Raw genomic sequence first — 25,253 nt, forward strand, 5'->3', positions numbered from 1 at the left:
GGGCCAGTGCTCCTCTGAGTGTTGGTCCAAACTAGAGCCCCTTGCAGCGCCACCTCGGGGAAACTCGAGGGCTGGTTTTAGTTGTACAGATTGCTTATCCGGTGTGCCCTGAGAACGAGATATGTGCAGCTCCTATCGGGATTTGTCGGCACATTCGGGTGGTGTTGCTGGACTTGTTTTACCATTGTCGAGATGTCTTGTAAGCAGGATGCCGAGTCTGATCGGATTGTCTTGGGAGAAGGAATATCCTTCGTTGACCGTGAGAGCTTGTGATGGGCTAAGTTGGGACTCCCCTGCAGGGATTTGAACTTTTGAAAGCCGTGCCCGCGGTTATGGGCAGATGGGAATTTGTTAATCTCCGGTTGTAGATAACCTGAAACTTAACTTAATTAAAAATGCATCAACCGCGTGTGTTACCGTGATGGTCTCTTCTCAGCGGGGTCCGGGAAGTGAACACGGTGTTGGAGTTATATTTGACGTAGGTTGTTCTAGGATCACTTCTTGATCATAGTTGTTCGACCGTGCCTTTGCCTTCTCTTCTCGCTCTCATTTGCGTATGATAGCCACCATATATGCTAGTCGCTTGCTGCAGCTCCACATCATACCTTTTACCCTTCCTATAAGCTTAAATAGTCTTGATCGCGAGGGTGTGAGATTGTTGAGTCCCCGTGACTCACAGATTCCTTCCAAAACCAGATGCAGGGACCGATGATACCATTCCAGGAGATTCAACTGAGCTCAAGTGGGAGTTCGATGAGGACTCAAGACGATACTACGTGTCTTTCCCAGATGATCAGTAGTGGTGCCCAGTTGGGGCGATCGGGGACTATGTTGCATTTGGGGTTTATCTTTATTTTGGTTCCGTAGTCGGACCTTGAGTGTACTTGGATGAATGTAATGTTATTAATGCTATTTGTGTGACGTGGCGAGTGTAAGCCAACTATGTTACTCTTATTCCCTTATTGTATTACATGGGTTGTTGTGAAGATTACCTCACTTGCGACATTGCTTTCAATGCGGTTATGCCTCTAAGTCGTGCCTCAACACGTCGGAGATATAGCCACATCGAGGGCGTGACACAATATGAGCATCCAGGTTCCAGTATTGGTTATTGACCGGAGAGGTGTCTCGGTCATGTCTACATAGTTCTCGAAACCGTAGGGTCCGCACGCTTAACGTTCGATGACGATTTGTATTATATGAGTTATGTGATTTGGTGACAGAATGTTGTTTGGAGTCCCGGATGAGATCACGGACATGACGAGGAGTCTCAAAATGGTTGATAGGTAAAGATTCATATATGGTACGATAGTATTCGAACACCGGAAGTGTTCTAGGGTTACCGGGTATGTATCGGGCCGCCGGAAGGGGTTCCGGGCTACCCCTGGCAAACTATATGGGCCTTATCGGCTAAGAGGGGAAACACACCGGCCACAAAGGGGCTGGTGCGCCCCCCCCCCCCATATGGGCTGGCCAAATTGGAGAAGGAAAGGGGAAGGAGGAAAGGAAAAAGGGAATAGGATTCCCCCTTCCCCCTCTTCCCTTCCTACTCCGAATAGGAATAGGAAAGGGGGGAGGCCGAATTTGGAGGTGCCCAAGTAGGATTCCTCCTACTTGGGGTGCCCCCTTGGCTTCCTCTCCTCCCCTCCAACCTATATATATGAGGGGGGCACCGCTAGAACACACAACAAACATTGTTTGCCGTGTGCGGCGCCCCCTTCCACAGTTTACGCCTCCGGTCATATTCATGTAGTGCTTAGGCGAAGCCCTGCGCGGATCACTTCACCATCACCGTCACCACGCCATCGTACTGACGGAACTCTCCCTCGACACTTTGCTAGATCAAGAGTTCGAGAGATGTCATCGAGCTGAACGTGAGCAAACTCGGAGGTGCCGTACGTTCGGTGCTTGATCGGTCCGAATGAGAAGAAGTTCGACTACATCAACCGCGTTTTCAAATGCTTCCACTTTCGGTCTATGAGGGTACGTGGACAGACTCTCCCCCTCTCGTTTCTATGCATCTCCTAGATAGATCTTGCATGAGCATAAATTTTTTTTTTGAAATTGCATGCTACGTTCCCCAACAGAAAGCACCTCATTGTATGTACACTTGATCAATGAGTAATAAAGACATCTTCTCTATGTCAATTTTACTTTCTATACCTATGTTTGATCATCTCTTCATGCAATGGTCCCGCTTTACAACCCTTGGACCGTACTCGCCAGCAGAGGTTGTGGAACAGTTATGTCCATATCAGGGATTCTCTAGTGGGCGGTTGTCTCCTCGAATGTATGCCATGAAATGGTTTGGATTTTAATTTCCCATGATCATGTTGTGTGGGTACGTACGTACCTCCATGGAGAATCGCCTTCTTCAGCAATTGGTGGCACAACACATAGTGTTCAGTTCGGTGGTGCTATCCCGAGTACCGGGCCTCGAGCTCCGGAGTGAAAACCTTAGGTATCTCCTATGATGGTTGCACATGGTAATGATCGTGTTTACGCATTGTTACCTTTGTTAAATGCATTGCTTTGGAGAATCTTTAGACGTGCACTCCAAGGTGAAAACCCAATATCTAACCTCCAATGCTTCGATCTAGCAACGGCGGTGCATGCACAACGTTCCCTTGATGAAGTGCTGATTTCATAGAATCTTTCCGATAGTTCGTGTGTTGTCCAGGGCAGTGGATGCCATTGTCGCTAGTTTGCTATTTGTGTGTCGTTGATCGTGTCACCTCTCTTCTTTTTATGCTTTTTGGTTGTGTCTATCCTCAATGTCTCAACTAGGTCTTGACATTATGTCGTTGCAGAGTTCGGTGTAATTTATATCATCTCCATATTAATATATTACCCTTTGCAAAAAAACATACACATGTATCAAAAAGAAGTGGCATGGCCCGATTCCTGACCTCCCTGATGCTTGAGGATGCGGTGGTCAGCTCAATAGTGACATGAGAAGGCGATCGGGAACCTAGGAGGAGGAGCACCGGGGTATGGGAGGAGGCTCGAGTGGCAGCAGCTGCGAGATTTGGTTCAGTGGTGGGAGGAGATTTAGGAGGCATAAACCGAATAAGTAATTTAATCGGTGCCAGTATGTACAGGTGGGCAATCCACCATTCGTCACTTTCGTCAAGATCCTTGCAAGTTTTATACTCTATTTTCATATATCAGATTACACATAGCAATATATGTACTAGTGTCAGATATTGTCAGCTCTTACAGAAGGGAGACAATTAGAGTGGAGAGAACGGTGTATGCATGCATGCATTCTCTCACGCCATACATATGACATGCATTTTATTTTCATCCTCATATTTTGATTTGATTCATATCTTTTGAACCAAATGTTGATTATTGAAACTTTTTGTATATTTGAATTCCTGGTGCCAAGACCTTTAGAGCAAAACCAATTTTGGTTATGTTTGAGATATATTTTATTTTATATATTTCAATTATCTTTGAAATCACTTTCATAAAACATTAGATTGTTTCACTATTTCATAAAAGTTTTTTCTAGTGTTTCGCTCATTTTCACCAACTGGAATATGGAACTCACAATGGCACATATATGTTTGATATATTAGTAAAATAGAAGTTAAGTATATTCTTAATAATAAATTCTGCATAATGAAAGAACCAAATTCTCATATTCCAAATAACCAATTTCACATATTTTGACGCGGCGGAATAAGTAACTTGACAAACACACTAAAAAATTGAGTGAAATACGTGGACATCAACACTACAATTTAGAGTGTTTGAAATAGTCAATTTCACATATTTAAAATAACTTATTTCTCATCTTTCACTAGTTTTTTTTCTCAAGTATCTTTGAAATCACTTCCATAAAACATAATATTGTTCCGCTATTTCATAAAAGTGTTTTTCAGTGTTTCGCTAATTTAAAATTTTATTTCACTCATTTAAAGAAATTCGCTCGCTTCATAAAACATATCTCGCTTGTTTCAAAAAATTATATTTCACTCATTTCAAAAATTACTTCACTCATTCAAACAATGATTTCGCTCAATTCATAAAACTGGTTTCACTGAATTAAAAAAACTATTCCACTTATTTCAGAAAAAAAAATCATATGTATGCAAAAGGGATTTCACTCATTTCGAGAAACTGGCTTCACTCAATTCAAAAAGCCTATTTAACTTCTTCAGAAAACCGATTTCACTCATTTCAAATGTTCAAACTTAAACATGTTTAAATCTATTCAAGAGGGATCTCATTCTAAAGGTCGCGCCGGGAGTTCAAATATATATTAAAAAATCAAAAACAATAGTGTGGTTTAAAAAATATGGTTGATTTAAATTAGCAAAGATTGATTAAGTATGTTTGTTGCCTGCGAGAGGAGAGCCAATATATTTTATTATGCTATACTTGTACCTTTTTGCAGAGAATACGAGAGATGGGTTGCCACCATAGCGGGTTATACATATGGATGAGCCCCACTTAGGTACAGATCATAAAGCATTTGAATGGTGGATGCAGCGGTAAAAAGGTGTTTGCGAGGTATAAGCAGGCACCAAAAAACATTTATTATAAACTTTCATGCATCAAAGGACGTGCAAAGTCAATTGCGCCTTAAGGCCATGAGTTGCAGATTTTATCGACGATGTCACAGAGATGCTCTAACTACCGTACGCATGCAGGGTGGGATCAAAAAGTGGATGAGATCCAACGATCTAAGGAGCACATACGTACAAGTGTGATCCAGTTGATAGGTTGATACAGAAACATCACTGGTTTTTTGAAGGAAACATAATTCATTTACGTAAAACCAACCATAACTTGGTACAGTTAGCATCACAGTTCGGATTTTGACGCTACAGGAGCAGAGACAGAGTTTCTCCTTGTCATCAGCATCAAGGCAATCACGAGACCAGGATTTTTCAAAAATTAACTCAAACGATCATGCAGCCTGCGCAACATTTTCATATGCTCTGATGTGAATATGAATGCCAGAATGAAGCCAAATTTGAAATACACACACATGATTGAACTCATAGGGTAGAACATCAAAGATCGAAGAGAGGAGGGAAATTTGGCAATAGTTATATGCACCCGGCCACGCCATGAAGTACAAAATGTGATCATAAGTTTACATAATAAATGGTTTTGCTTCCGTAGAAACTAGGGTCTTTTACATTTGTGTCCCTAACTCGAACCCACTACTTAGATTTGTCCTTAATTTCGAAGTGTGCTCAAATTTGCCCCTCTGCCGTTAAGTGTCCTTATAGAAATGCCCTTCCGTACCGTTACCGTCCAGTCAAAGCCATTTGACCGCTATCTGACCATTTCTTTGACATTTTTGCCCCTGTCTCCTTGTGCCACTTATGGGTGGGGCCCATTCTCAAAAAATAAAACAAAAACCCTTTCTCTCACCCCTCTCTCTCACACACACACTTATAGGTGGACCCAACTAGAAAAAAAGGGAAAAAGGACAAGCTACTTCTCTCTCTCACGTCTCTCTCCCTGCCCAATGACAGGCCGACAACCACTCTCTCTCTCAACTCTGGCGAGGGTGTTGAATGGCCGCCACCGCCGTTGCTGGTCTTCCGTGACGCCACAACCCACTCGCCCTCATTCTCTCTCTGTCGCTCACCCTTTTTCTCTCTCCCCTCCTCTAGCCCTCTCCCGCAAGCCCACCGGAGGCCGCCCTGTCGCCGTACTCAGTCCAGCACATGGGCAACGGAAACCCCAGGCATCGCTAGCTCGCCAGGATGCTCGTACGGCATGACATCGCTGCCCCAGCCGACGAATTTGACCAGAGAAGTCCAGTACCAAGAGCCAGGATGCATCTGCATCGCCTCCGGCCTCGGATTGGCACTGTCGATTTGATGTCATTGAAGCACGCCGATGGATCCTAGCCGCTCCCCGGGCGTCATGGTGTACATCAGAGGCCGCGAGCATCCTCCATAGCAAGACCTATAACCTCGGGTCGTCTTCCCCGCGAGTTCTGTGCTCTGCCATGGCCGCCATGGTTGAAGTCCTCGCTTCGGTCTTCTTCGAGCCACAGCGGCGCCGTCATCGTGCTCCTAGTGAGCTCGTTAATGTCACGGAGCTTCCCCTCTCCCCCTCTCATGGTAGCCCCCCCACTTGCTCGATCCAAAGCCGCCGCGGGAATGGTCGCTACCGTTCGCTCCGGCGACCATATGGTCCGGAGAAAACATCCCTGGATGCGGCAGATCCAGGGCTATCGCCTGCTTCCCTCGTCCAGCCTCCTCGCGGCCTCCCGACGTGCCACCGCCATGGCAAGTGGTCGCCGTCAGTCACTGTTGGCCTAATCAACAATTAATTGAAACAAAATATGCAGAAAATATTAATAATCCAATAACAGTGGGCCTAATATCAAGTTTGAATAGTCCTTTTCTAGATTGGCCCCACATGTAAGTTATCAGTGAGAGAGAGGGGGTGAGAGAAAGTGTTTTTTCATTTTATTTTTTGAGAGTGAGACCCACCAGTAAGTGGCACATGGACACAAGGGCAAAAATGTCAAAGAAACGGCTGGTTAGCGGTCAAACAACCTTGACTGGACGGTAACGGCTCGGAGGGGCATTTCTATAAGACCACATGACGGCGGAGGGGCAAATTTAAGCAGACTTCGAAATTAGGGACAAATCTGAGTAGGTGGTTCGACTTAGGGACAGAAATGCAAATGGCCCTAGAAACTACTACTACTTCGCGCCATCGCCCTAACTTTCTTTTGCAGGATTGCCAAAGAGGTAGGCTCCGTCTTCGCGGTAGATGAGTCCTTCGTTGAAGATTATTGCTTGTTGAACGAAGATGATGACTTCCCCAAATATTGCTTTTTGTATGAGATAGTTGAAGGCTAGGCAGAAGCATATGGCATTTGTCATTTGATAGGGAGATTGGGTAGTCATAATTTGGTTGAGTTAGCATTAAAGTTCAGAATTTGACACTAGAGGAGCAGAGTTTTTCACAAAGGAACACAAACGAATGTTTTGTATGCTCTGTTGTGAATATGAATGCCTGAATGAAACAAAATTTCAAGCAGAGCCATACAGATACAGTAGAACATCACAGATCAAGCTGAGGAGGTAAATTTAGGAAATTGAAACCAAAATAGATAGATAGATAGATAAGGATCATGACTTGATGTTTCTAGCTAAGATCAAATCAATAGTTTTCAGAATATGAGATCCAACCATGGTTTTAAATAGCCCGCTATATATAGCTTCGTTATAGCACGTTATAGCGTTTACAAAAGGTCTTGCGCTAAAAGACTTTGGTCCAAACAAATGAACAAACATTATAAATAGCGCGCTATAGCTCCGCAATAGCACGCTATAGCGTTTAGAAGAGGTCCGCCGCTAAGAGGCTTAGCGCGCTATTTAAAATTTTGGATCCAACACAGAAGCTACTAGGAGCATATGGCAGTTCTTCTTTCAGCCCGCACAAGCACTAGGCATAAAACATCAGAAGAAGTCAGCGCAACGGAACTTGACGTCGTAGAAGTGGACGCTGAATGCGGCGGCCAAATCCCACATGAAGGCCAGCTTCTCTTGGTCGCCGGTGATGGCGACGATGGGCCTCAGGTCGTAGGGCTTGAGGGTTTTCGCCCTGCCACTGCCGGCGATGATCTCGGTGACGCGCGTGAGGCCGTCCATCGCAGCCACGACGCTGCCGGTGGTGGCGCATCCCTTGTCGCATTCGACCTCGACCCTGACAAAGGACTTGCCGATGGCAATGAGCTCCTGCACGCAGACGCAGACGTGTCCCCAAATTAGCGACGGAGCATGCGGATGCGATGAAAGATGAACGATGGATGGATGGATGGACCTTGTTTGTACCTCGCAGACGACATCGGGGAGAGGCAAGACGCGAACTTTGGCCATCATTCTTGCGAGGAATCCTTGGCAGTCCTTGGCGGTGGTGCGGAGGTGCTCGGCGAGATCCTTGTCATTCTGCACCAGCATGGCCTGGTAGGGGTACTTGTAGGCGACGACGGGAGCCTCCTCCTCCATGGCCGGAGAAGCCTGGCGGTAACGACACAGCAGCTTAAAGTGGAACAGGCAGAAGCCGTTGGCCAGGTTGAGCAGGTAGTTGGCCTTGTCTTCCTCGTCGGAGACGTCGCCGAGAAAAGCCGGGTGCCACTCCGGGTCATCCACGCCGGAGCCGAGGAAGGTCACGGACATGTTGCGCAAGGCATCGATGGCGGCCTGCACGGTGTCGGCGCTGGCGTAGCCGCCCTCGCACTCGCCCTCTACCTCCAGGAACGCCCAAGTGATGCGCGCCACCTCCTGCAGGCATGCGTGCGTACGAGACACGTGAATCAATGATAGATCCATACGGCATGGAGTGTAGGACGAGAGGAAGAAGCGCGCGCATCAAGATGGAGATGGAGATGGAGATGGAGATGGAGATGGTGTAGGAGAGGAGGAAGGCGGAGATGTATGTACCTGGTACATGGCGTCGGGGAGCGGGAAGGGATGATCCTTCGTCATGCTCGCCAGGAGGCCAAGGCTGTCCTTGGCGGTGATGGCGAGGCGCTCCAGGACGGTCTTGTCGCCGGCGCTGATGACGGCGTGGAACTTGCCGCGCGCTTCCTCCATGGCCTCCAGAAAGGCCTGCATCCGGCCGGACCGAACCGGAGGAAGATTCAGCAACAAGTGAACAAGCTAGGCGTGGAACCGATGGATCGGAGCAAAGTGACGGCCGGACGGAAAGGGACCTACGTACCTTCTCCTTGTCGGACGGCGAAGCATTGTCTCCAGCGGCGCAGGCGCGGCGAAGGGGAGCCGGCGCCTTCGCACCTCCGACTGCCGGCACAGACACAGCAAGGACCAACGTGCCCGAGCCCGGCGACGGTGCTGACCCGAGGAGGAGCACGCGGCCGCCTCCGACGACCTGGACCTGCTGCTGCTGCTGCTGCAGCAGACCGCGGGCAGCGGCGGCCGGGAAGGGGACGGAGGAGGTGAAGGCGAGGGCCATCGCTGCTGCTGCGCCGGGGCGGTTCGCTTCCGCTGTGGTGGTTTGGTGGGTGGCAGACGGCGAGGAGGACGGAGACTGAGAGAGGGGACGCCAAGGAAGGGAGGGAAGCCTTGTTTTGTAGCCAAGCCGACGTGGGTGGGCCATGCCATGGACAGAGGCCGTTTCTCCTTTTTCTCTTTTTGACCATTCTTTCTTCGTTACAAGATTACTCTCCTTTTTACCATTTACTACTGTATTATTTACTACAACTGCTCTCTTCCTTTTTTGCTCTACCCAATGCCCAACAAAACGCAACGGTCTCAAGCTAGCCACAAGTAATCACGGTTTTGATGGGTAAATTAGCACCTTTTTTGATTAATTTATTTAATTCATGGTGAATAAATCATACTGATATCTAAACAAGCTCCAAAACATCTATAAACACAACAAACCCGGCTAGCACACGAAGGAGTAAATAGGGGATAATCAGATCAATACCCCCCAACAGGCCGGCCTAAAGCCGCGGCAGCCTCCATAGCCTTCTTCTTGGCGGCCGTGGTGGCTGACATGTGTTCGATGCCGAGGGAGTAGTCTAAATGGATGACCAAGACGACGACAAACAAGGAGCACTCACGCAGAGACGCTCTCCAAAAGCCTCATCGCCCTTCTCTCAGTGCAGGGTCGCAAAAGGCAGGGTTCCAGAGGTTTACTCTCCCGAACGGTCGTGCATGCGGTCGACAAAATGAAACCATCGAAAGCATCAACAGTGAGAGGAATAACAGAGTACGGCTAGGGTTGTGCGCGAGGAGGGAACGAGAGTGTCGACTGGAGTTGCCAACACCGTCAATATATATAACGTCGTATGCGGAGACGTGGGTTAGGCCCATGATAGAGTCGATAAGTGACCCATGGTCCAAAGTCTCGGACAGTCGCACTTTCATTAGTGACTCGCAATTATTCTCTAATTATTTAACTGTTCGTGACTGATAATAATAAAAAGCATGCGTGACATAGGTCAAATCGTGAAATGAACTTTTGGATAGGTCATTTTTTTGAAGAGGATTATCCACGGCCTCTGCATCAATATGATGCATGCAACCATATTATTAAGCAAAGTCTGAATTTCGGTACAAACTCTCACGAAGAGCTTAAATATAGTAAAAAAGTGCCACAACCAGCAAAAATAGAACAAAATGACTAAACATCTATTTCATAACTGATCACCATTCAAATCAGTTGTAGGTATCCCCTGCTACCGTCTCCCAATGGTTGAACCTAATAGCCATATACTCCTTGACTTCCATGGCTGAGTAAGGACTACATAGGGATCCATGCAGTTGCTCTGTAGATGACCTGCAAAAGAATTGTAATGGATTGTCTGCTAAAGATCACACCATTTCAGCAATTCCACATATAGTCCAAAGTAATGCACCCACCCCGACTCGAATATGTTTTGTAATTTGAGGCTCTAATCCATCCAACCACACCCAAATAACGTTGTAATACTATTCGAAGGAGTAATGTTAAAGACCACATGTACCTTACACCATAAAAGCCTGCCTAGCGGGCATTTGAGAAAAAGGTGTTTCATAGTTTCATCATGATTGCAAAAGCAGCATGTTTACTACACTCCCATCTTTATTTTGCCAAGTTATCCATAGTCAGACTCACTTGTGCGCAAGCCACATCATTTTTTATTTTTAAAGGCACTTTAATCTTCCAAATATGAAGCGATTTCGGGATTGACCAGAGTCTATTAAATCTAGATATATGGACTTCACCCAGAAAACTCCTGACATCGAGAGTTTCCACTGAAGCGTATCAGGCCTATCTGAATGGTTAACCTCCATCAACTTGCGCACAAGATGTAGCCATACACAACTAGGGAAAACCCTAGTAGTATCTCTTGTTTTATAGCTAGCAGTAGCGCTTGTACGAGCGCTACCACTAAGGCGCTACAGCTAACTAGTAGCAGTAGCGCTGGACAGGGAGCGCTACTACTATACCTAGTTAGCAGTAGTGCTTTTGTTGGGAAAGCGCTAGTGATAGTAGTAAGTAGCAATATCGTTTCTTCTCAAAAGCGCTGCTGCTAACTTTTCCTGTATTTTTAAAAATACAACTTATTTTCGTTGTGGTTTTATATACAGTACTTTCATCATATTATTTTATGACCATGATTAGTTATTATATATAAAAGTGGGTGAAGTGAACATGAAGTAGATTAAAGTGGAGGCAATATATGGTGCATGTCAAAAGTACTACTAATCCAAACTTGATCTAGTTTGGATTAGTAGTACTTTCGATGTGCACCACATGTTGCCTCCACTTGAATCTAATCCATGTTCATTTCACCTACCGATATATATAATAACTCATCATGCTCATACAACAACTTAGCATCATGCATCATCGATCATAATAATAAATAACTCTTCATTGGTATCATAATAACAAGTCATACTCATCATCATCGATCATACAACTTTTACTCGATACCATAATAACAAGTCATACTAATCATCATCATAGTCATCTAACCAATCCTACTTAGTTATTCCTAGCACATGATCATGAGTATTAGCTAGGACCTACTATCTTCTCTTAGGTAAAATAGCATAAAATAAGATAGGCCCTGACTCTCCATTATGGAGAATGGAGATTATCCTGTCTCCAATTCTTGTCTTTCGCACAATGTTGCTTCCAAGTAGCCCCCTACGACTGACCATACATTTTTTTCATTCTTTGATTGTCATGTCTTCACCGGTTTTAGAAATCCGATATGGACAGGTGTGATACGTAGGATGGCCTGGCCGTATGTTCAAAATATCAAGGCGACCATTTTGAAACATCAGATGAGGCACACAATCCTTCGGGATTTAATGTTGAAAAACATAGTAATGACTTCGTAGTTAGCAATGTAGTTCAATTTTAAAAGAATTTATGCAAAACACGCACGAATGTCATAATAGTAAAAAATCTTACCATGGCATCTCCATGGATGTTACCGTAGTTCAACACGTGCACTAGTGGCATGTATTGACCATGATGTGTAGGAGTTTAATAATAGATATTGTAATTCTCAAGATCAGTACAAAATGCGATCAGATGATTTTTCTCCTAATAAGTTAATTCTGAGCCATCGGTGTAGTAGGTTCTGTCTACCATCTTCCGCACATTCTTTAAAGAATGAAAATAAGCTGTCAACTATTTTGAAATAAACAATATAAATTACTTAATAACTATGTTTGAGAAACTCACATAGAGGTAGAATTGGAAGTGTATCAACAAGGACCCAAATGTCCTAATTGTCTTCGGCGATGTTAGGATCACCAAGATCCATGGTGACAAGCATACCCTCATAAAAACCATACATCTTGCAAAGTTCTTCCCAATTCGTGCAACCAAAATGGGTTATGCTCTTAGAATTGTACAGATTTATTTCAAAATCCATACCATGATGGGTCCTTAGGTGAATTTTCTTTGTTTCCATACTTTCATGATCTTCAAAGTCCAGCCTCTCAAAGACATAGCATCTTGCATGGCATGGGATAAGCTAGTCGAATTGCAAAAGACGAAAATTACACGTTGAAGTAGTAGAAGTCGTGCTTAATTACGAAAAAAACTTGTCGTTGTTGCGTATCATTTCAACATCGAAGGTCTCCTGGAGCTTAATGCTGAAGCGCCGACCTTCGTCCAGGTGAGACCTGTCGCATAGACCCCGGTCGTCGTTGCACCAGTCGCACTCCCTCGGGAGACTTTCGACGTCCGATGACGACATTTCCTAGGTTCAAATAATTCAAATATTGAACTTGTACAATTAAAATATGTACTACAAAAACTAAATTAGATCATTATTATTCATCACGGATTGACTATCGGTCTGCCGAGTCTTTTCTTGAAAACTCTCGGCTCACGTGGTGTATATATTTGACCGTCGGTGATGGTTGCTCCTCCCTTCGTCCTCGAGTGCATTACACCAAAATGTCTAGTACACGGGAACAAATGAGAAGCGACCCCCACGACAACAGTCATGATTTTTCGTCCTCACATATGTGGTGGAGACTCTTACTCACTGATTCCTCTCTAACATTTGCGACCGCTGGTGATGGTCGTTACTCCTCCTCCCCCTAGTGCATAACAAAGGTCTAGCACAAGGAGAAGGAGAAACGACCCCCACGACAACAGTCGGGATTCTTCGTCCTCTCTCATATATGGTACATATACTCCCTCACTGATTTTTCGACCGTCGGTGATGGTCGTTATTCCTCCTTCCCCTAGTGCATACCAAAGGTCTGGCACAAGGAGAAGAAGGAAAAAAACGACCCCCACGACAACAGTCGGGATTCTTCTTCTCTCATATATATATGGTGCACACTTTCTCCCTCACTCATTTGTTGACTGTCATGTATGGAGTCTCGACAGACTTAAAGTCAACCTAAAATGTCGTTTAATTATTTTTCTAGAAAATCCAGGTCACTCGATATTTCCTACATATTCTAGCACAAGTCATGCCAGAATTCATGAAAAAAATACGGCATGACCTTTGCTAAAAAAGGACATATCGAGCACCTGAAATTTGCCCGAACAGAAATTAATCAACACTCCGGCAAAACATAGGCCACTCGGAGGTGTAACCTGCAAACATGGCCGGCCACTTGGGAAAGCACATATCCTATTTGAGCAACACAAGATATACATGTTTATGTCTACATCATATGAGCATTCAAACTTGATGGTCATTGCATTTCAATGGTTCAAAATATAAAAAAACATTTCAAAATGTCTTATAGGATTAACATTGACATGGAGATTTGGCAAGTCTCACCTCAAGGTCGGAGGAGGTCGGTGACCGGGACGACGGCGGTGATGATGGAGGGCTCCTTGATTTCTGCAAAAAGAAAAACCCTATAAGCTATCAACTAATCAAATACATACGCCTTGCATAGTGCTCTCCAATTTGAGCATTCAAAGTAGGACTAGTTTTCCAATTTGAGCATTCAATAAACAAAACCAAATCGTAAAATAAATTAGTATTCAAATTAGCATGCATTCAATAAGCAAAACTAAATCATTTCTTTCGTCCGTACATCGTCGAATATTATCACTAATACATCTCGAATAGTATCATACATATAACATTACTAATACAACTAAAACCCTAGCGAACGATGGGTATCGGCATGGACGGTGGACACCCAAAGAGAAGGAACCATCACAGGATCATAGCTCCAGTGAGATCCCTGAAGAACCTGCCAGGTATTGGAGAATCTGCCCTCCAACGCAACCATATAGCGATGGACGTGCTTGTTCTCCTCGCTGACACAATGACGTACCACCTTCGCGGGGTCCACAAGCCTCCGCATTCTCACTGGCCCATGCGACCGCCACCAAAGAAGGTTCGGGTCAACGACGGGCTGGCTCCTCACCAAGCTGCGCCCCCCGAAAGGTAGCACCTCCCAGTACCAGCCCAACGGAGCCCAGTCCCGGACATGGCCCCTCTAATCAAGCAGGCCTCCTCTGCCGAGTCGATGACGAGGATGCGGGATATGCATTGTCGACGTCGATGCGGGAATAATTGTTTAATTAAAAAAATAAACTAATTCTATTACATTTCTTACTAAAAATAAACTAGTTTTATTAATTCAACTAGTTCCACTAACCACTTACTATAAATAAAATAAACTAGTACTTAATAAAAATAAACTAGTTTAACTAGTTTTATTAATTTTCTAACTAATTATATTAAACACTTACTAAAAAATAGTAAAAAAACTATATTGAACTTTTTCTATAAACTAAACACTACTGCCCTAAATTAACATCTACTTAGTTACCTAACCTACTTCCCTAACTAAAAAAATATAATTACCAGTACCACTACTGTCCTAACCTAATTAACATCTACTTAGTAACCAAATTAGTTAACCAAACATCTAAAAACATCTAATTAACCTAGTTAGTAAACCAAATTAACCTAGCTAGTTCACTTAGTTCAACTTAGTTAACCTAATGCGCGGGGGACAACGACGCACGGGGGAGGGTGGCAGCGACAGCGCGCGGTGGAGGCACGCGGGAGTGAGAGTGTGTGAGGGGGGAGTGAGGTCGAGTGCGGGCCGTTGGTGTGGATAAGGAGCCCGTAGTAGTAGCGCTTCCTACATAAAAGCGCTACTACTATGCCTGACCTGCCGGCAACGGCCTTGCAATTTTAGTAGTAACGTGTTTTATGAAAACAACGCTACTGGTAAGTGCATAGTAACAGCGCTTGCCATGTGCAACCGCTACCGATAAGTAGTAGTAGCGTTTTTTTTATAAAAAGCACTACTACTAAGCTTCTGTGTATAGGCATTTCCCTAGTAGTGATATGTCCCCAACCAGAGACCTTCGGAACTGAATGTATGGAGGAACCAACCCAAATATTGTACTCCCTCCGTCCGGAAATACTTGTCATCAAAATGGATAAAAGGAGATATATCTAGACGTATTTTAGTTCTAGATACATCCCTTTTTATCTGTTTTGTTGAGAAGTATTTTCGGACAGAGGGGGTACTAATAAAATGCAACGGCCTCAAGCTACATGTAGTCACGGTTTTGATGGGTAAATTAGCAACTTTTTATTAGTTTATTTAATCCATGATGAATAAATCATGATGATGCTTGGAATAATAGTATGGAGCTCATACCGATATCTAAACAACCATGTACCAAACATAGACGAAAACATCTATGAACACAATAAATACGACTACCACATGAACGAGTAAATAGGGATGATAAGATCATATTCTTCAATAGGCCAGGCTAAAGCTGCCTCTGCAGCCTTCTTCTTGGCGGCGGTGGCGATAGCCATGGGGCCGATGTCGGGGAACTAGTAGACACCAAGACGATGACAAAGAAGGAGCAGTCATGTAGAGACGCTCTTCAAAAACCTTATTGCCGGTCTCTCAGTGCAGGATCGCAAAAAGCGGGGTTCTGAAGGCCTGCTCTCGTGGCCTACTCTCCTGAACGGCTGTGCACACGGTTGACGAAATGACACCACCGAAAGAATCAACAGTGAGAGGAATAGCAGAATGACGGCTAGGGTTGTGTGCAAGTAGGGAACGAGAGTGTCGACTGGATTTGAGAGTCCAGATTTGAGATATGTGGCTACCGGGCACAAGATATGAGGGGCGTGTCTGGACACGTCCGCAGACGTATAAGGGGATGGATTTGTCAAATCCGGCTGTAACAGCGAGTGATGTACTGGTAGAACAGGGAAATCGACCTAGAATGAGACGTGCTGGAGTGACCACTGGAAGAATCGAGGTTTTGAGCCGTTATTAGCGAAGAATATTTATACTATGAGCTCAAAAAATTCAAATTCAAAATTTGTTTAATTTTTTGGACAGTAAAATGCCGAGAGTTTTGAGATCTTCCGGCACCTACCCGAAAGAACAAAATTGCGAAAGAAAAAGCATTTGTGGTGACCGAAATTCGAGTGCATGTGGAAGGAATGCTTGGTTGCGTTTTTGCGTTATATTTCCCAACTCAAGAAAAAAAAGTAGTAGCATTATATTTTCACTCACCAAGATATTGATCGGTCTGGTAATTAAGGAAAAAAGGAATATCCTTTTACTTGTGCAAGGTTGGTTCGCTGCATGGTCAAAAGCAGTGCAGAGTCTTCTGCCACGCTTGCAACCGTAATCGCAGTGACCAGGATACCCATCCTACCTGAGATGAGCACACATGGAAACTGGGCATGTTTGGTCTGCATTCTGCTGTACTAGCTACTACTGTACCTGCAAGGATCAAAAGCTACCTTTCTTTGGGCAAAACGAAAAAGCAAAGCAAAATCATTGTGCCACAGAGATTACAGAGGGGTTTGGTTGGGGTTTAGGGGGAGGCGATGAGAGAAGAGATGGCATATGCCAAAATGCAATCTTGTGGGGCGAGAGCGAGACGCTGGGAAGGGCTACGTGAGCAAATGGAAGGTGGTTGTTTTCTTTTCCATAAAGAAGGAGAAAAAGTTTCTTGTCTTTCTGAAAGTTTCTGTTTTTACTTGTGCTACTATGGAGATGCCTCTTTTTACTGCCTCTGATTTTGTCAGTTGGGGCCTATGATGAACATGCCAATTCATTTTGAGTTTGAGAAGAGAAGATTGCGCTTCCTTTACTATGATTAACCAATGTCTATTTTGTTGCCTCTTTTACTCGCCATCAGGTTATGATACAGAATGTGCAGTCAATTTTGTTGAAATTTGCACTTTTTAGCATGATATTAGTCACGTGAAATTGGTACCAGCATGTAGACTCGATCCACAATAAAAGAAAGATTTCGTTGTTGCGTGGTGGTATGCAGCCATGCTTGCTGGGGATTGGCATGAAGTAAAATTCCATGGGGGCACTGTTGCGGATCAGATCACGGCAGAGGCAGGCAACTGGGCTTCTTTCTGCCATCAGCAAAAGATGGGAAGGGGATCCGTCTGCCACAAAGAAAGAAGCCATCCGTTTCATCAGAAAGCAAAAGCAAAAGCAAAAGCATGCTTTGGTAGAACCTGCCACAGCTCTCATCATCTCCTGTCTGCGCCTGCTGCAGCAGCAGCCGGTCCGCTGGCTGGCTGGCTGGCTCGTGTGACCTCCATCTCAATCACCAGGTGAGTTCGTGGCTCCAGCGCCAGCGGTGAAATACTGGTGGTGCTTTGGTTTAGATTTTATTAAACGGTGAAAAAATGGCAGCTATCAATGGTGCAATGGGGACAATTTAGTGAGATCTCAAACGTTTTACCAACACCCTAACGGTGAAAATCTTGTCTCTTTCAAGAAAACACTTCAAAAGAATTGTGATCTTCTTCATCACAAAACCAATGTAACTTTGGCTCAATGAACTTCACTGCGTGCTGTTATCTGACTTTACCCACTTGGCATTACTTGCGGCTGTAGCCATCCGTGCAAGTGAACTGCTGTCCCTCTCAGCCCGGAATGTGCAGTCAACTTTTCTGAATTTTGTAGTAGTACTATTTTAATTAGCATGATATTCGTCACATGAAATTGATACTAGCAGACTAAATCCACCAAGAAAGAAAGAAAAACACTCCAATGCCATTATATTCTTGTTGTTTTCTGGCATAATAATAATAAAAGAAAAACATGTTAATGTAGCTGTTCGGAATTGAGCTAGAGTAAAATTCCATCGGGCCAGAGTTGCAAGGAATCACACGAGAAAGAGGCAACTGGGCTACCAATAGGGCCAGAAGAAGAAAATCGTCCGTTCAGAAGAAGGGGAGGCCAGAAAGCAAAAAAAGTAAGAGCAACTTCAACGCGACGACTCAAACAAACGCGCCCTTTGTCTGCCTTTTATCTGTTTGGGTCAGCGCGCCCGCCCCCTTCGACGTTTGGGTCGACCATGCGCCTGACGTGCAGACCCAAATCTCGTCGGCACAAAATCCTAAAATAGAGCCATAGATCATTGCCAGTGGCCATGCCATCGCCTAGAGTTCTACCAGCGTCATTAACACCTCATAGTTCGTGCTAACGCACTTGCCAACGGCCGGCACACATGCCAACACACAAAAGGGGAGGGAGTTCAACCACGCCATCTCGGCCGTGGTCATGCCGGCATACAAAAAAATATGGCGCTCTCCGCCATAGATCACTCGTCATCGAACTTGAGCATGTCGCTCTGCATCTTCTCGAACCAAGACCTCTTCCCCGGGGACACCGTGTTCAAGTCCACCTTCATCATTTCCACACCCGTCATCATGCTAGCGAGCACCACTTCTTTTGCCTTGTTCTTGGCATTGGTGGCCTCGATCTCAAGCATCTCCCTTTGCTTCTCTGCCTTCATCTCGAGCTTCTTCGTTTGCTTCTCCACATCGAGCTCAAGCCTCCTCCTTTGGATCTCCATGAAGGCCTTCATTTGCTCTTCTTTGTCTTGCCGACGCTTCTCCTCCCCTATGTCCTTCTTGGTCACCATGCCTTCCAAAGTGGTATGCGAGGCAATCAACGTTGCATCACACTTGTCCTCTTTCTTGGAGTTGGTCTTCTCCCGTGGCTTCTCTCCCTCATCATGGTCCTCGAGGGCCTCCACCCCTCCACACGCCTTGATGGCGGCATATTGTGCCTTGAACTTCTCGTCCCCGTTGATGACCATCCAACAATGGGTGAGGTTGAAAGACTTGTTGTCATGTTGGGCCTTGAATGCCTCCCAAGCTTGGAATGCCTACAAATGAATAGCACGCAAGCATATGGGCAAATGGACATGCAAACGCAACGAAAACGAAGATGGCCGCATGTATACCATATCTTTGATGTCGAGGCCGCTCAAAGGACGTCCGTCGATGCTCTCAAGGGTGGCACAAAACTTGTTGCACTCTTGTTATATCACCCTCCAACACTTCGAGCGGGACACCCATGTGGCACCCCGGCTTAGAGAAACCGGAACGCCCCGTATTCTAGCCCAGAGATCGAGGAGAAGTCTTCTGTAATACGGCACTGCTTAGCATAGAACAAATCAGCTCTTTATTACAAGCTATAATGATACAAGGGGATTACATCGGCACGACGACACTACGCCTGCCACTGTTGCTCCATGCAAGCAGCAGAACAACACGAAGCAGCGGAATAACTACCGGCAGCAGAACAACGACGACGGTGATGAACTCCACTCCGCATGGACTCTGGCTCGAACACTCATCCTAGCTCGCAAACAAGGGATCCATGGCAAACAAGTAATCAAATCCGGCATGACCTACAAACTGGCATGACATGCCTGGTCAGTACATTGAATGTACTTGCAAGCTCACAGCAACCAAAGCAATCAAGACAGACAACAACATGGCAATTACAGGTTAACAATGATTAACATGATACTGTCAGAACAACATGGCATGAACAACATGATTCAACTTGAACAATACGAGCATGGCATGAACATATAAACATGATGACACTATCATGCAACGTGATGACGTTATCATGCACCAACTCACTATGTTCGGGTTACCTCGTAACCATCACAGACATCACACGATCAAATCAAGCTTGGTATTAACAATACTGTAGTAATCATTACATGACCACAAGGAGCTTGATCTTTACCCTTGACTCTTGCATAATACCACAAATATCCATCAACTCGGCATCCTCGATACCACGGTGATCATATCACGATCACAATCAACTTCTTTCTCATCATCGAACCAAGGTTGTTATTAAGCACATTATTATTATTATTATTATTATTATTATTATTGACCCACAGTGTGACCAACTACGAATTGGGCCCTTATCCGCGGGCGCGGCTATCGATAGATTTAATACACACTCCTGCAGAGGTAGCGCACTGTACCCACACCACGGAACCCATGGCCTTGCACTCCCATTCGGGTGGACCAGCGGCGTTCCGACAAAACTGTCCTACTGCCATGACACTCTCCCGGCCACTCTGACAAACTCCCCTTTGGGCTAAGTCATGGGTGGCCCCGTGCCTACCAAAGGCATCAATGGCCACCGTCATGGCAAAACATAAACGGTCCCAAACAGGGACAATGGATCCATACTCAACAACGGGCACACAAGGCTTATGCCGTCCTACCCGGCCAAGGTAGTGCCCGTGCATAACCTTCCCTCATTGGAGGCACTGGCGAGAGGCATGACAATAGACCCAGTTAGGACCTCCCCATAAAAGGCAAATGTGGTTGCACTGGTCAGCTCGATATGGTGGCACCATGACTCAGTCAACAGTTGTTCAAGTTCAATTTAATCCGGTTAAACTTGAATGCAATATGCTGAGCCATGATAAAATAACATGATACAATTACAATGCATGAGCATGATATAAGCATGGGGTGCAACATAACTATCAACCACATCAACAATGAATCATATCCAACTTAGCATGGCATAATGACGAGCATGAATTATCACAAGTATAACACTACTCATAGAATAACATGACCACTAACATCAATAATAAATACCATGCAATAACACATCAATAACATTACCGAGTAAACACTTAACCAACTAACAGCAAAGGAACAATGCATATCAACGGTACTCGGTAACCAACAACAGTCATGCACCAAAGAACATGACCAACCCAACATGTACTACTACTAAGCATGACCAATATGAAAGTAATACTAACATGATAACCGAGTGCAAGAAAACATAGCATGATGGTAACCACCGATCCATAAGCATAACCGAAATAACGACAGCAGTAGCAAAACAAACATACAATTATTAAAGATTCAAGTTGAAAACCAATGCCACTACATGGCTATCATGCAAATGGTGGTTGTGGCTTGCCTGGGGATGAAGAAGGCTCCAGGGAGAAGTACGGTGAAGTCGCGGAAAGGTTCGCCGGAAATGATTCTCCCTCGAAGGGGGCTGATTAGGGGCAAGGGCAAAAAGGTCATATTCACAGTTTCAAACCATAGTGAAAATGATGTGAACAGAACGGGCTCGATGAGACGAAGACGTGGGCGTTGGATTCACCTCAATCGGACTTACGAGCAAAAAGTTGTGATAGTTTTTCTGCCAGGGACCTATCTATGAAAAGTTTTCTGCAAACAAGCCCTTGACTAAGAAAACTGGAAACACATTCGTGCAAAATACACTTCTGACAAGGCGAGGGATGGGTGAACACGTCGAGGATGACACGCGGGGCCTGCGTGGAGGTGGGGCCCGCCTGGCCCGGGCTCGCCTTCAACATCCAGCCCGCGCACGACCGAGGTAGAGGCTCACCCCGACGGCGATCACCGGAGCCACGGTCCACCGTTCGGGGCGTGCAGCATACCGGTGAGATCAACGCGTCGAGACGCATCCATAGGTCCCCTTTGCGGCCGGCGAGGTGGGCTGAGGCGAGGACAGCTTCGACGCCAGCAGACGGGATCTTCTGGCGCCGACGAACTCGCGGCAGACAGCCACCGGAGGAGGAGAAGAGGTGATGGGGCGGTTCGGTAGTGGTGGTGGAGGCCTCTGGAGGTGGTGCAACGGAGGGAGATGGCCAGGGTTATCGGAATTGGAGGGACCCGAGGCAGCGGCTGGGGCGGCGATGGAAGGGCAGGAGACGTTCTCCGGCTCGGGGAAGAGGCTGGGCGGGGTTCTGGGAAGGAGAGGAGGTCAGTGGTGAGGTCGATCGGCCTCGGGGTGGCCTTAAATAGGCGGGGGCGAGGTGCCGAGCTCGGGTGCCACCACGGAGGTCTGGCCAATGCTCTGGCGATGCTCATCGGTCACAGGGATGCGCGGGAACGCAACGAAGGGGGAGAGGACGAGCTACAGAAGGTCACGGAGCAGAAGAGGTCGAGGGCACAGGAGAGAAGTGATCGAACGCCATCAATGCGCTGTCGGCTACAGCTCGCCCATGGGCGCGCGGTGACGAGCTCCGACGGAGAGGCTTCCGGAGGGGGAGAGGAGTCCAGGGGGATGGCGACGACCCGATGAAGCTGTTGGACATGCTCGTGCGCGTGAAGACGGCGAGAGGGAGAGGTGCTGGAGCTAGAAGACACCCTGGACACGGCCAACGACAGCAGAGCACGCACATTGCACGTCAAAGCCCGTGATCACTACATGCACTAGTGCACACCGTGCCACACGGTCAGCCAAATGATGCCTGGGGTGGAGTCCCTCCAAGGTAGGTTGCAACTAAGGTGGTAGCTCGGTTAAAGACTGTGTGGTTAAATGGTAGGTGAGCTCTGAAGTTTGTTGTTGCCAACTTGATCATTATGCAGTGATCAACAGGGTGACGTTAAGAGGCAAACTAGATGTCAGGGGAGTTTAGGTTAGGAAGAACTATAGTCTTGAGAATTTTGACATGATTAGGACAAGTATTTTATATAGTTGCTTTACAACTACATAAACTGGTCCAGAAGCAAAAACAGGAAGAAGCACTCACATAGTGTGATGGATTAGGCTGAAAATGAACATGGCAGGGTTATTTGCTCATATGAGAGTGCTATAAAAATTTCATACCATTTGGTCAAGCCAAAGTGGTACTTCGTTCATACAGCACCTCTCTGGACAGAATCCTAAGAAAATTCCTAAGGGAAAATGGCTAAAGGAAATGAGCCCAAATCTTGTGGAGATGAGTTATATGGGTAGGAGAAGTCTTAGGAAAATTTTTAGCACTAATGGAGCAATATAAAATGTACTTGCTTCACTAACTGAAAATTAGGACAGAAACAAAGATTTGAAGCTGTGCCCACATGGATGCATTGCATGAGCTCAAATCTTGAGGAGGGTGATTATTTGATAATATGAAGGACCATGAAAAAATTCAACTCAATAGGATTAACCTAACTAGTACTTCCTTCACAACCAATTCCCTTGGACAGGAACGTTTGAAAAATAGCTCAGGAATATTCACTAGGCAAATTAAGTTTAATTTTGGCATGAGGCAATTATATGGACATGAAAAGGTGTCCAAAAAGTTTGGGGCCAATTGGGCAAAGGTAAATGGCACCTACTTCACAATCTACCATTCAGGACAGAATAGGAAAATAATTAATTGATCATGATGAGGAACATGGAAAATGAAATATTTTTCCATATTTGAGAAATATATGACCCAAACAATTTATGAGAATTATTTGGGAATTTTAGGAGTGAAGAAAATATAGGTTGATTCACAACCTAGGGCAAATTGGGTTATTCCTTTAATAGAAAAGGAATATTCCCAAGGAAATGAATATTGGGGTTTGGTCCAAGATGGAAATGGCAAGGTCTAGGAATGGAGATGGGGATGACAAGCCACTCTGGAAAGAAAGAAGAGGTCACGGTTTATTATTTACTACAACTGCTCTTTTTAACCATTCTTCGTTACAAGATTACTCTATTTTTACCATTTATTATTTACTACAACTGCTCTTTTTAACCATTCTTTGTTACAAGATTACTCTATTTTTACCATTTATTATTTACTACAACTGCTCTCTTCTTTTTTACTCTACCCAATTCCCAATAAAATGCAACGGTCTCAAGCTAGCCACACGTAGTCACGGTTTGATGGCCATTTTTCTGGGTAAATTAGCACCTTTTTGATTAATTTATGATGAATAAATCATACCAATATCTAAACAAACACCAAAACATCTATGAACGCACAGTAAATCTGGATAGAACATGAATGAGTAAATAGGGGATAATCAGATCATATCCCCGCCGCAGCTTCCTCTGCAGCCTTCTTCATGGCGGCGGCAGCCATCGGGTTGCTGTCGGGGGATTAATCTAAGTGGATGACCCATAATCCAACGTCTAGGACAGTGGCATTTCCATTAACGACTCGTAATTATTCTCTATTTATTTAACCGTTCATAACCGATAACAATAAAGGGCATGCATGACATGCTGGGGAACGTAGTAATTCAAAACATTTCCGACGATCACGCAAGATCTATCTAGGAGATGCATTGCAACGAGACGGGAGAGTGTGTCCACGTACCCTCGTAGATCAAAAGCGGAAGCGTTTAGTAACGCGGTTGATGTAGTCGAACGTCTTCAAGATCCAACCGATCCAAGTACCGAACGTCCGAAACCTCCATGTTTAGCACACATTCAGCACAATGACGTCCCTCGAGCTCTTGATCTAGTTGAGGACGAGGGAGAGTTCCGTCAACACGATGGTGTGGTGACGGTGATGATGAAGTTACCAGCGCAGGGCTTCGCCTAAGCAGTACGACGATATGACCAAGGTGTTAAACTGTGGGGCACCGCACACGGCTAAGAGATTGTCTGTTGTGCTTTGGGGTACCTCCTGGCCATGTATATGAAGGAGGAAGAGGAGGAGGCCGGCGGCTAGGACAGGCGCGCCATAGGGGGAGTCCAACTAGGATTGGTAATCCTGGTTGGACTCCCCTTCCTTTTCCAAGAGGAGGGGAGAGGGAATGAGGAGGAGAGGGGGAAGTAAAGAGGGGGGCGCCCCCCCTCCCTAGTCCAATTCGAACTTGCCATGGGGGGAGGGGTGCGGCCACCCTTGCGGCCTTCCTCTCCTTTCCACTAAGGCCCACTACTTCCTCGGAGGGGGGGGGGGTTCCGGTAACCTCCCAGTAATCCGAAAATGCCCGAATCACTCGGAACCATTCCGATGTCCGAATGCAACACTCCAATATATGAATCTTTACGTCTCGGCCATTTCTAGACTCCTCGTCATGTCCATGATCTCATCCGGGACTCCGAACAAACTTCGGTCATCAAATCACATAACTCATAATACAAATCGTCATTGAACATTAAGCGTGCGGACCCTACGGGTTCGAGAACTATGTATACATGACCGAGAAAAATCTCCGATCAATAACCAATAGCGGAACCTGGATGCTCATATTGGTTCCT

The 25,253-nt window shown here is 45.5% G+C and overlaps 1 protein-coding gene across 1 annotated transcript; it reads right to left on the bottom strand.

Moving 5' to 3' along the window:
- Positions 1–7,129: 7,129 nt before the first annotated feature.
- Positions 7,130–9,040, bottom strand: LOC125551840. The gene is made up of 4 exons (XM_048715237.1): positions 8,713–9,040; positions 8,433–8,600; positions 7,824–8,273; positions 7,130–7,727 (listed from the first exon to the last, which is right to left on the bottom strand). The coding sequence occupies exons 1-4, from the start codon at positions 8,962–8,964 to the stop codon at positions 7,449–7,451; spliced, it is 1,149 nt and encodes a 382-aa protein (XP_048571194.1). The 5' UTR covers positions 8,965–9,040; the 3' UTR covers positions 7,130–7,448.
- Positions 9,041–25,253: the final 16,213 nt, after the last annotated feature.

This window comes from Triticum urartu, chromosome 1 (genome assembly GCF_003073215.2).
Source record: "Triticum urartu cultivar G1812 chromosome 1, Tu2.1, whole genome shotgun sequence".
Taxonomy (NCBI): Eukaryota; Viridiplantae; Streptophyta; class Magnoliopsida; order Poales; family Poaceae; genus Triticum; species Triticum urartu.